The sequence below is a fragment of the Nipponia nippon genome, unplaced genomic scaffold, assembly GCF_047370975.1.
Source record: "Nipponia nippon isolate SJK-2023a ecotype South Korea unplaced genomic scaffold, ASM4737097v1 scaffold_9, whole genome shotgun sequence".
Taxonomy (NCBI): domain Eukaryota; kingdom Metazoa; phylum Chordata; class Aves; order Pelecaniformes; family Threskiornithidae; genus Nipponia; species Nipponia nippon.
Window position 1 is genome coordinate 5,217,496 of NW_028262413.1, and position 10,689 is coordinate 5,228,184.

Here is a 10,689-nt window from a genome sequence, read left to right on the forward strand (position 1 = left end):
TTATTAATCAGGTCTGCATTTCCAATGCAGCTCTGTGATTTAGGGTCCCCCATGACTAAAGTTTTGGTGAGAGTGAAGTTATTACGTACCTTGGTGGCTTCTGGAAAGAGCTGGCAGGCTGCAGGGGAGGTACCCCAGACCATGGCGGCACCGAGGGGTCTGTCCCCTCCCAGGACCCCGGGAAGGAAAAGCCACCAGGGCTGAGCGCAGGTCAGGGAGCGCTGTGAAAATGGGGCGCTGCTGCAATATTCGTAGGAGAAGGCTGGAGCCACGTTGTGCTCAGAGGAGGGGGTCCCTCTGGCCAGCCCCCCCAGCACAGGGCAAGCCGCTGACCTTCTCCAGCTGCCGGCATGTCCCCCCGCCTGTTGAGGTACAGCTCAACCACTAATTCGGGGCTCCCTGTTGATGCTGGCTCTGGCACAGTGGTGGTTTCTATGGCAACTCCAGAGGCGGATGCAGGGATGGCTTCAGCCAAGGTACCGCCAGCCCAGGTATCCCAGGATGTTCCTCCCAAAATGCAGGCAAACAGCCACGCAGCACATTGGGACAGACCCCGCGGTCACCGTGCCGGGCGGGCAGCAGAGGCGATGGGGCAAAAACACCAAAAACATCTTGTGAATGATCTTCCCTAAATCGTTTCCAAGTTTCCCCACGCCGCAACGCCCCTGGCAGACGGCGCAGCCTGCCCCAGCAGTGTGCCGGATGCTGCCTCGCTCTGCCGGGATTTAGCCTCCCATCTCTCCAGCCCTGCTACCCATCCAAGGATCGCGCCAGCTCTCTGAAAGGTCAGGCATCCGCGCTTGATATTTACCTGGACCCGCGAGATCTTTCTAATGTCGCATCAGTGAAAGATCAAATCCCTCGCCTGTGTCTGCAACTGCCGCTCTGTGCTTTGGGACGCGTGACTCTACACGGAGCCAAGACCAACGAGACTCAGGTGAGCCCACGGCACTGGGCAATTGAGGGGTCAACCCCCACCAGTCTCACTGTGCACCCCTAAATGTCACCCACAGACACCACTGGTATGGAGCTTACCTTCCCTTCCCAGCGCCGGTAAGCGGGAGATGTGGTGTTCCTGCCTGGGAGAGCTGGACACAGCCGGACCCGGCTCTCCCAGGCACCAGACTATGCTCCATCCTTTGAGATAGGGCTGTGGTGCTGGATGGGGCCCAGGAGCCCCGGCATCGTTAGGATTCTCATGTTATTTCTCAGCGTCCTGGCAGCCCTTGCCATTCCCTGCCTGCTCTCGCACCCCAGCTCTCTCCGACAAAGCCCCTCTCCTGCTGCTGCCTTCACCCCCCACAGCCCTTTTGCCCACAGGAGAGGCCAAGCAGGACCAAGGCTGTGCCAAGGCAGGGCAGCTGCCGCTTGGCTCTCCGTCTCCAAAAGGAGGGACGGATCTCTACATTGCATTGCTCCGCTCGCCCTGGCAGTGGGGAAAGGAGCAAGAGCCATCCACGGGGCCCCACTGGGGAAGGGCTGGCCAGGCTCTCCCTTGGGAGGGAAGAGCCCAGAGCAGGATAACCAGGGATGATGCGACTCCAGCGGGGTAAAATTCCACGTGTTTCATTTATTCGAGGTGCTATGTCACCTCCTAGGCACTGAGCTACAGGGCACCTCTGTGCTACATGAGACATCGACTGGGTCTACGACGACACAGCACTCACTGCTACACACATGGCACGGAGACGCCGTGGCACAGATGAGGCCGGACGGCGCAGCGCGGCCAGTGACAGTTCTGCCGCCACCGCTCCCTCTGTGCCGCTGGCCGTGGCCCTCCCACCAGGCAGGATTCTGCCCCGGGCTCCACTGCCACAGCGGTGCAAGAGCTGAGAGGGGTTTCCAAAGCATGGCGAGAAACCGCGGCTGCTCCGGCACCCGGCGTCATGGGACGGCAGCTCCCCGGAGCTGGGTCACCCGCACGCACGGGTGCTTACACACCCTGTCCCCGTCTTCAGGCACTTGGTGCTCGGCTGGGGCTGGTCCCCGGGGCCCCGCTCAGGGCACCTCGCGCAGGCACAGAGCCTCGACGGCGCCGCTGGGGCCCTGGGCCACCCCGCCGATGACGAAGAGCAGGCTGGGCGCTGGGCAGCTGGAGCAGGAGCAGCGGCCGGTGGGCATGGGAGGCAGAGGCTCCCACTTCTTCCGTGAGAGGCTGAACCCTTCCACCGAATCCAGTGGGCAGGACTGGTTCCCTGCGGGAGACGGGATGGCATCAGCCCCCTGCAGCCCTCCCTGCACCCCAGGCTCTGTCTTTCCTCCTTCACACGCCTTTGATGCCCCAGCCAGAGCCCCCAGTGGCGGCTGGTCCCTGAGCCCTGGGCTCTGCGATCCCAGAGGCAATTAGCAGGGGCACAAGAGGATTAGCAGCATCGCCACGGGGACGGCTGCCGTCACCGATGCCACACTGCAGGCTCTGCCCCCGCACCGGCACCCCGCAGCCATCACCGGGGAATAAGGGAAGGCAGCTCCAGCCCCAGCAGGGCTCGGAAGCAACACCATGCCGCAGGAATCCGGCCAGCACCTCTCTCACCTTCCCCAGCACCTCCTCCTACCCTGCAGCATCGCCCCGGGCGAGCTCAGTGGGGTCTGGCAACCCTCGCTGAGGGGCTGGGGATGCTGCGGCCAGCTCCGGGCTCCCCGGGCAGCCCTCCCCGCTGCATCCCTGCTGCTGAGTGACAGCACTAACCTTTCCCCAGCTCTCTTGGGAGAGGGATGTGGCGCTGCAGCCCCGCATAGCAGGGCTGAGCTGGCGTGGGCTGCACGAGCCTGGCATGCTGCACACCGAGCCGGGAAAGCCTGGCCGGGGAGCGAAAGGGGCAAGCAGCTCAGTGGGGGCAGCCTGTGGGGCAGGGCAGCAGGGTCCCCCCAGCACTCAGGGGGCACAGGAGGGACGCAGCGGGCAGAGCTAAGGCCACGCGGCTGCGGAGGGTGTTGCAGTACCACCACGGTTTTGCACAGCCAACCTCCCCGCTGCCACACAAGTCACTGATGTGCCACAAAGGATGGGGACAGGAACATGGCCACGTGTCTTCCCCCAGCCTTACCAAGGCCACCCATGGCCACCACTCTTCCTCCCAGGCAGCCGGCCACGAAGTCGGCTCTCTTCTCCCTCATGCGGACAGCGCGGCTTGGCTTGCTCCATGCACCTGGGGGCGAGAGGGTGTGAGCATCGCCCACCGGGGCTCCTCTCTGTGGGGCAGGCGTTTCTGCGCACCGAGGCCAGGAGATGCCCGGGCTAATGGCACCCCAAGAGCACAGGGCAGGACCCGCCATGGGTGCAAAGGGCTGATGCTCAGAGCCTGGGTGAACTGTGTCCCTTGGGCACGGACACCCCTCACCAAGACCCAGGGAGGCATCCTGGACCTGCAGGGGATGCTCCCACCCCACCCAGGGACACAGAGCTCACCCTGCGCAGGATCGAACATCTCCACGGTGTTGACGAAGTGGGGACGGGAATAGAAGTTGTGGGGCCCCGGCTGCTGCAGCCCCCCCAGGCTGAAGACGACGCCGTCGGCCATGGCGCAGGCGGCGAAGGCGCGGCGGCTGGGCATGCTGGGGTAGCGCATCCAGCTCCTCGTTTCCAGGTCGAAAGCCTCAAAGGCGGTGACGGGCAGCTTGCCCTGCCGGCCCCCTGTGCATGGAGGAGATGCTGCCGCTGCCGGCGCCCGGAGCCGGCACCATCGGTGGGCTCAGCGAGCAGGATGGGGCTGCCAGCTGCAGTGCTGGGGTAGGAGGGCAGCACGGAGCCACCCTGGGGTGCACCAGGTCACCCCCTGCACCGGGGAGGCAGCGGAGGGAGAGGGCAGGGGCGCAGGGGGATGCTCGGCTCGCCCCGGCGGCACCTACCCAGGACGAAGATCTTGTTGCCCTGCAGGAAGGCAGAGGCCCCGTAGCAGGGGGTGGGCATGGAGGGCAGGGGCTGCCAGTGGTCCTTCGCTGGCTCGTAGACGCGGACCAGCGCCTGGGGAGAGGTGTCAGCACCCATTCCCCCCAGCGCATAGACGGCTCCATCTGCAAAAGAGGCGGCGGTGAGGGCAGGGACAGCCGTGGGCAGCACCGTGGGGCTGGGAGCGCCCCCCGTGCCCTCCAGGGCAGGCAGCATGGGTGCTCCCAAGCCCCACGGCCAGCTGCCGCTCTGAGGTGGCCAGGGTACGGTGAACACGGCCAGGCCTGAGGTCGGCAGTGCCCCGACCCCACTGGGACCCCCTTGCCCCCGCCTCTGCCCCATCCATCAGGCGCAGAGCGGAGCACAAGGCCATCGACTCTAATTATTCTCGGCAGTCCTATCTCCCTGGAGACACCATGGCAACACAGCCATGCTGCCAAATCCTGCTCCTGCTCCCAGCGTGTCCAGCACCCCGCCCGCTCCCACCGCTGCCCTGCCGGCCCCTCTGCCCCGCTCACCCCGCTGCAGCCGGGGTCATGCCACGGCGTCCCCAGCCAGGGAGCAGATGTGGGCACCAGGTATGGCACCAACCCCGGCCCCCAGCACACGGGCTGCCAGGCTGTGCCAAGGCTCGGAGGCTGCTCAGCAAAGTTTGGGCAGGAATTGCAACGTGCTTGGCGCACAGCACGCCGAGCTGGGCTGGAGCAGGGCGCTCAGCCACCCCGGCACGGCTCCCGGCCAGGACAGCCAGGGAAGGCTCCCGTGCCCGGAGGGCCTCCGCATCGCCCAGCCCTGGGCTGCGATGGGACTGCTGGGGCAGGACCACGACCGTGCCGTTAAGCAGCAAGTCCGGCTGCTGGGTGAAAGCCTCATGCTGCATCCCAAGCAGCAGTGGGATGCAAATCCCACCTGAGCATCCCCGACCCCTGCATCCCCGCTTCTCCGGTTGGTAGAGGTACTCGCAGCCCAGCCCCATCCCCAGCGCTCACCTCTCTGCACGGCTGAGATGCCCATGGAGGGCTGAGCCAGCGCCGCCTTCTTCTCCCACTTGCCCTCATCCACGTGGTAGACCTCGACAGAGGCGAGGGGGCTCTGCGCTGCGTCCACGCCGCCCACCACCAGGATCTGCTTGCCCAGGGCGAGGGCGGCGGCGCCGGCCCGCGGTGTGGGCAGTGGCGGGAGCACGGTCCAGCGCTGGGCCGGGAGGTCGAGCACCTCGGCAGCACCCAGGGCTCGCCCGCTGCCCCCGCAGCCGCCCAGCACAAAGAGCTGCCCGTCGCGGTGCGCGGCGCTGCAGTACACGCGCTGCGTGGGCATGGCGGGGAAGGTGGCCCATGCGAAGGCGCCCGCGCCCGCCGCCATGGGCCAGCTCAGCCACCCCGGGGGTCCCCGGGCCCTGGCCCTGCCGTGCCGCCCATTCGGCCTGGCTCGGCGCTGGCCCGGCTCTGCCCACCACCTCCTGTGGGGAGACCACCTGAGTCAGTGCCTGGACACCCACTGCTCCCCTGGCCCCAGCGAGCCAAATCCCCTCGGCGGTGCGACAGCTCCCCAGGGCTCCCCACCTGCACCCGCTGGGGCTCCCAATGCACGGCTGGCACCCACTGGGACTCCCACTCCCCAGGCTCCCTGCCTGCACCCACCAGGGCTCCTGCCCCCTGGGGCTCCCTGCCCGCACCCACTGGGGCTCCCGCTCCCCGAGGTTCCCATACCCTGAGTTCCCGCTCCCTGGGGCTCCCCGGTGCACAGCCCGCACCCGCTTGGACTCCCACTCCCCAGGGCTCTCTGCCAGCACCCACCGGGGCTCCCGCATCCCGGGGCTCCCGGTGCGCAGCCAGCACCCACCGGGGCTCCCGCGGCTCCTGCTCTCCCCGCAGCCACCGGACCGCTGCTCCCCGCGGCTCCCGCTGCACAGCCTGCACCCCCCTCACCCCCCGCAGCGCTCCCCGGGCTCCGGACCCCCGGTTGCCGGGAGCAGGGCAGGGACCGCGGCCGCCCTCACCTCTCCGCCCGCTCCGCTGCTCTCCCCGCCGCTCCGCTCCGCTCCGCGCCGCCGCCCGCCCCGGGCCCGCCCGCTGCTGCTGCGGGGGGCGGCGCCGCGCCCGCTCCGGCCCCCCCCCGCCTCCGCCCGGTCCTCCCGGTGCTGCCGCCGGCCCGCCGTGCCCCTGCCCCGTTCACCCCGCCGCAGGGAAAGGCGATGGAGAGACCCCTCGGTGGCGGCGGGGACCCCGGTTCCACGCTCCCCAGAGCCGCCGCGGCACCGGGCTCAGGGAGCTGAGCAGCCACCGTCCTGCCCCGACCAGGACCCCCTGCCCGTCACCGCTGCGTCCCCACTCCGAGCACGACCTTGCCCGGGGTCTCTCAGCAGCATCAGCAAGGTGCCCACGGGTCCCCAACCCTCTACCGTCACTTTTGTCCCCACTTGGCCAAGCCCTGCGAAGGAAAACACCGGGAAAGGCGCTTTTTCCACCTACCAGCGCAGGCAGAGCCAAGGGCAGGCAGGAAACTCACACCAGAAACGAGCTAGAAAGGTTTGCTTTAAAAACAGGCAGAAACGACACGGCATCGCTAGCTCTGCTGGGGAGAACACCGCGGCGCAAACGGCACTCGGGTGTGCCGCCGCTAACACCGCGCTTACCCCAGCACCTGCCGCCGGCACGGGAAGGGAGGTGTGAACAGTAGCGTGGCTGCTTGCCCCGCCAGCCAGGCAGGCAGCTCCCCACAGCGCTAACGAGGAAAGGGAAGCCGTTTCCTCCAGGGACGCCATCATGCAAGCGCCTAGGACGCTCGCGCTCGGGCACGGAGGTTCCTGGCAGGACCGAGCGCGCACATCGCACAGCGGAGAAGGGTCGGCTGGAAGCGGCAACCCAGCGCGGGACTTCGCCCGCGCGCAGCAGGAGGCAGGGGGTGCCCCAGTCCAGGGCCCTGGGCCCTGCGCGGTGGCATCACTGTCCGTCCTGCCGCGGGCTTGGGGGGCCCTTCCCCGCGCAGGCCAGGTAGCGCTCGTAGTTCTCCTCGCACCTCCTCACACAGCGCAGGAAATAGTCCTCGTCAGCAATGGCCTCCAGCAGGTCGGTCTGCACCAGGCAAACGTCGTACAGCTCCGAGGTGGGAGCGCTCCTGGGGCTGCTGCTGCCCGGCTCCGAAAACACCTGCAGGGAAGGAGCAGCGCACAGAAGCACTCGCACCCTCTGCCAGCAGCGGTGCCAGGGCCGTGCCTGGCGTGAACGCAGAGCCTGGCGGCAGCGCGCAGCCTGCCCTCCTCCTCGGCCAGGCGCCTTCATGCTGGCTGTGGGTCGGCGGCGGAGGGCAGGGGCTCCAGCGGCAGAAGGTGAAGTTTCTCCACATTTCCCCTCCCTCCCATGAGGCCCCTTTGGCTCCAAACCAGCTCGTCACACACGTGGCTGGGCCTCCCCTATGGAACGGGCCACGCCACGCAGCTGGAAGAAAATGGTGCTGCGGAGTGGCTGACCCCAGGAAAACCTCTGCCAACAGCTCTTCCTTTGGCTGCCACAGCCTTCGCACAGGAGGGAACGAGGACTTCACCTTCCGATATTAAGCTCTGCTTAAGGCCACCTGGCAATCTGTTTCCCTCCCAGCGCTGCTCTGTCACCGTCACTGACACAGGGACAGCCCTGCAGAGCTGGTGACGCAAGAGGAGGGGAAGCTGGCATCCAACCTACCGATCCTGGCTGCCGGACAGCCAAGTCCCGGCAGCGGGGATGAGCCCTGCTCGGCTGCCGCCAAACGCCAGCGAGGTCTGCTGCCACCATAACTTGATCCTACCTTTCTGATCTGGTGTGGGGGGAGCCCTGCACGGCTGCCCCAACTGACCAGCCATGCCGGCTACGGACGGCAAAAGGAAGAGCTCCTTTATCAGGGAAACAGCCTGAGGCTGACATGCAGCAAGTGGAGCTGTGCGAGCCACGCTCCGGCTGCTGCAGACGCACAGGCAGCAGCTGCTGCGTGCAGGGGCCTCGGGCTCTCGGCAGAGCCGTTCCACATTAATTCACCTGAATCAGGCACGGCACAGACCGAAGCCTGTTCCCGACAGTCTGCTCCGGGCAGCAACAACTCCTGCCACCAGCTACAAATCCACGAGCTGAGAGAGCTTGTATGGAAGGGAATATCTGGCCAGCATCCCATCCCTCCCCGCTCCCTGGCAAACGCTGCCAGCCATTCACCGGCTGCTGCAGGTTTCCCCCTCCCCGTGCCGTCTCCTCCCGGATGGAAACGCGCAGGGGTTCAGGGTCTCCCGTGGAGCTGCAGCTCTTGCTCGAGCATCGACAGTTGTCCAACTGCCAGGCGTGTTTCTGTCTGCATAAACGTTCCCTTTTCCAAGCGTGCTCCACCACAAACACTGCCCTTTCAATTTGGTGCCACACACGAGCCGCGGCCGTGCGCTGAGGCTGGCCGGCCCGCCGGCATCGCCGCTGCCGCCGCCGGGAGCAGGGCTGACTCACCCCGGCAGAGCAGAGGCGCTTGGCAGCGAGCGCAGGCAGCCAGCGCCGCTGTTCTCTGCTGACGGCCGATCCCAGCCTCCCCACGGGCAGCCCCGCGCATTGCCGACACCGACACCAGTGGCACGGGGCGCGGCAACGCCGGGGCTACGCCTCGATCCCCCTTTGCAGGCTGACGCATCACGCAAAGGGGACAAAAGTGCCTGACCTCACTGGGGACAGCACCCAGCGCAGGCAGCTGGCGCTGGAGGGGCCTTCAGTCGCCTACCTGGGGATGAACAATGGTGTCCGCGTCGTCCAGCCGGATGTTGTCGTCGATGAAGATGTGGTGAACACTGGGATCGTGGGGGTCAATCCACAGGGGCTTCCCACCCCGGGAAGAGAAATTATTTTTGGCCCACCTGAAACAGCAAGCGGGACGAGGAGTGGTCAGGGGAGGGAGAGGGCAGCGGCTCTCAGATAAAGGCAGACAAGGCTGCACCGCGGGCTCAGGACAACCCTCGGAGCCAGGGAAGCGGGACGGAGACCCTCCTCTCCCCCTGCCTGCTGCTGCCTCCCGTGAAGAGAAGCGTTTTGCAGCAAGGTGGCAAATCGGGGGAGTGTTTGGAGAAAAGCAGGAGGTACGGCAGGGGATGCGGCCTGAGGAAAGACGCGAGAGCCCCATCAGGCTGCCCGCAGGCAAAACAGGGAGCACGTAAGTAACAACAAGACCTCAAAACTAGGAGCTGTCCCAGACGGGAAAAGCTTGGAGAATCATGGGATAGGAGAAAATACCCAATCCACTTCCTCAGGGCTGTGTTTCTCACCAGTCAAAGTGGTCTTGGAAGCCTCCAATTCCCTCAAAGGAGCTGAAGTAGTCGTAAAGCTTTCTTCCATCTTCCCGGGTGGCCAGTCGCTCCGCTCCCCTCGTCAGCACCACCTCTCGCTGGCTGCAGCGTATCTGGCCAGGGGTGAGGTCCACAGGGAGCTGCGGGAGCACAGAAAGCAGGAGGGGAAAGGCTTCCAGAGCAGACAGGTTGTTTCATGCACTGGCAGAGACAACAAGCGGCGGGGTGGAGACTCCCCACCACCGCAGCGTGGGAGGACGGAGACAAGAAGAGGTGTGGAAGCCCCCCAACCAAAAATCATCCCCTCCCCAGAGATGGAAAGGGATGGAAAGGGATGGCCTCCTAGCTGCACACTGCCCTCATTTCAATCTCTGCTCCCTGTCTCCCTGAGGAATGTCCAAAGAGCTTCTGAAGCTCGTTCCCAGCGTTCCCGCCTGATGTGCTGTTGGGGCAGAGCACGGCTGCCATGGGCTCTGAGCCAGCGAGCCCCGCTCTCCTGCAGCGGCCCCTCTCCGGGAGCAGGGATGCTCCGAGCGGAGCCCTTTCCCACCCAGGATCCGCGCAGACGTGCTCCCCCCTGGCGAACAGCTTCTTCCCGGGAAGCTCGCTGCATTTCCTCTCCGCGGAAGCCGGTGGTTTTAAAAGCGGGACGGCCAAGTGGCTGGAGCGGGGAGCTCCGTGCCGGCTGGCCGGCCGGCCTTCTCCAGCGTGCCAGGGGTGCCGCTCACCGCCGCGTCCCGCAGGGCGGGGAACCGGGGGTGCTGCCCGGCCAGGGCGCGGGAGACGGCCCGGAGGGCGCGGGGCAGGTCGGTGCCGAAGCTCCTGAAGACGACGGCGAAGGCTCTCCCCTCCCGGTGCAGGGCGTCCAGGAGGCGGAAGAAGGCGGGCAGGATCAGGTGGTAGCGTTTGCCCGGTTCTCCCTCAACCGAGAAGACGTCGTCCGGTCGGCCCGGCCACTCCAGCAGCTGCAGGTGGCGGGCGTGGAGGCCGGCGAAGCACCGGCCCGGGCCCGCCTCGGTGAAAGCGGGGTCCCGGCCGTGGCGGCTGTCGTAGCTGAGGGCGCCGGGGCAGGGGGGGCTCAAGGAGGGGCGATCGCTCGCCCACTGCCACTCGCCTGCAAGAGAGGAGGGTGCTCAGCCGCCGCCCCCGCCGCCCGCCCGGCCCCCGCAGGCCCCGGCGCTCACCGGCGGCCCCGGCGCGGCCCCAGGTGACGGTGCTGAGGAAGGCGTTGAGGGCCGCCCGCGGGCCCTGCCCCAGCACCGCGTCCGCCGCCACCACCGTGTTGTTCAGGTCCACGTGCAGCACCAGCCGCCGCCGCCGCCCGGCCCCGCCGCTCATCGCCCCGCCGCCGGCCCCGCCGCGCCGGAAACGGCCCCGGCCGCGCCGGACGTTGCCCGGCAACGGCGCCGCTTCCGGTCGCGCCGTTTCCGCCGGGCGGCGCCCCCTGCCGGCCCGGGGCTGCGCCGCGGGGCGCCGCCCGCCACCGGCGACCTCGACCGCCGTTGCCATGGACACC

The 10,689-nt window shown here is 67.3% G+C and overlaps 2 protein-coding genes across 4 annotated transcripts; both read right to left on the bottom strand.

Annotated features, from left to right (window-relative positions):
• Positions 1–1,550: 1,550 nt before the first annotated feature.
• On the bottom strand, positions 1,551–6,661 carry KLHDC8B (kelch domain containing 8B). Of its 3 annotated transcripts, none has more exons than XM_087744902.1 (6): positions 6,525–6,661; positions 4,879–5,348; positions 3,850–4,014; positions 3,410–3,634; positions 3,048–3,149; positions 1,551–2,195 (listed from the first exon to the last, which is right to left on the bottom strand). In XM_087744902.1, exons 2-6 carry the CDS (start codon positions 5,249–5,251, stop codon positions 1,999–2,001), a joined length of 1,062 nt encoding a protein of 353 aa, XP_087601028.1. In that variant the 5' UTR covers positions 5,252–5,348; positions 6,525–6,661; the 3' UTR covers positions 1,551–1,998. The 3 variants fall into 3 exon arrangements, with proteins under 3 accessions (XP_087601028.1, XP_087601027.1, XP_087601029.1); XM_087744901.1 differs by lacking the exon at positions 6,525–6,661 and adding an exon at positions 5,889–5,978; XM_087744903.1 differs by lacking the exon at positions 6,525–6,661 and adding an exon at positions 5,732–5,841.
• A 170-nt stretch (positions 6,662–6,831) lies between these two features.
• Positions 6,832–10,563, bottom strand: LOC148050073 (uncharacterized). The gene is made up of 5 exons (XM_087744904.1): positions 10,358–10,563; positions 9,902–10,287; positions 9,153–9,313; positions 8,615–8,747; positions 6,832–7,038 (listed from the first exon to the last, which is right to left on the bottom strand). The coding sequence occupies exons 1-5, from the start codon at positions 10,509–10,511 to the stop codon at positions 6,832–6,834; spliced, it is 1,041 nt and encodes a 346-aa protein (XP_087601030.1). The 5' UTR covers positions 10,512–10,563.
• Positions 10,564–10,689: the final 126 nt, after the last annotated feature.

What these genes read in the sequence shown, in the direction of transcription:
- KLHDC8B (XM_087744902.1), bottom strand. Translation starts at nt 5,251, where the DNA reads ATGGCGGCGGGCGCGGGCGCCTTCGCATGGGCCACCTTCCCCGCCATG. An exon ending in CATCTCAGCCGTGCAGAGAG is followed by an intron (nt 4,015 to 4,878) that starts GTGAGCGCTGGG and finishes CCTCTTTTGCAG; the next exon opens with ATGGAGCCGTCTATGCGCTG. An exon ending in GGTGGCCATGGGTGGCCTTG is followed by an intron (nt 2,196 to 3,047) that starts GTAAGGCTGGGG and finishes CGTCTCCCGCAG; the next exon opens with GGAACCAGTCCTGCCCACTG.
- LOC148050073 (XM_087744904.1), bottom strand. Translation starts at nt 10,511, where the DNA reads ATGAGCGGCGGGGCCGGGCGGCGGCGGCGGCTGGTGCTGCACGTGGAC. An exon ending in GGGCCGCGCCGGGGCCGCCG is followed by an intron (nt 10,288 to 10,357) that starts GTGAGCGCCGGG and finishes CCTCTCTTGCAG; the next exon opens with GCGAGTGGCAGTGGGCGAGC. An exon ending in CCGCCCTGCGGGACGCGGCG is followed by an intron (nt 9,314 to 9,901) that starts GTGAGCGGCACC and finishes GTGCTCCCGCAG; the next exon opens with CTCCCTGTGGACCTCACCCC.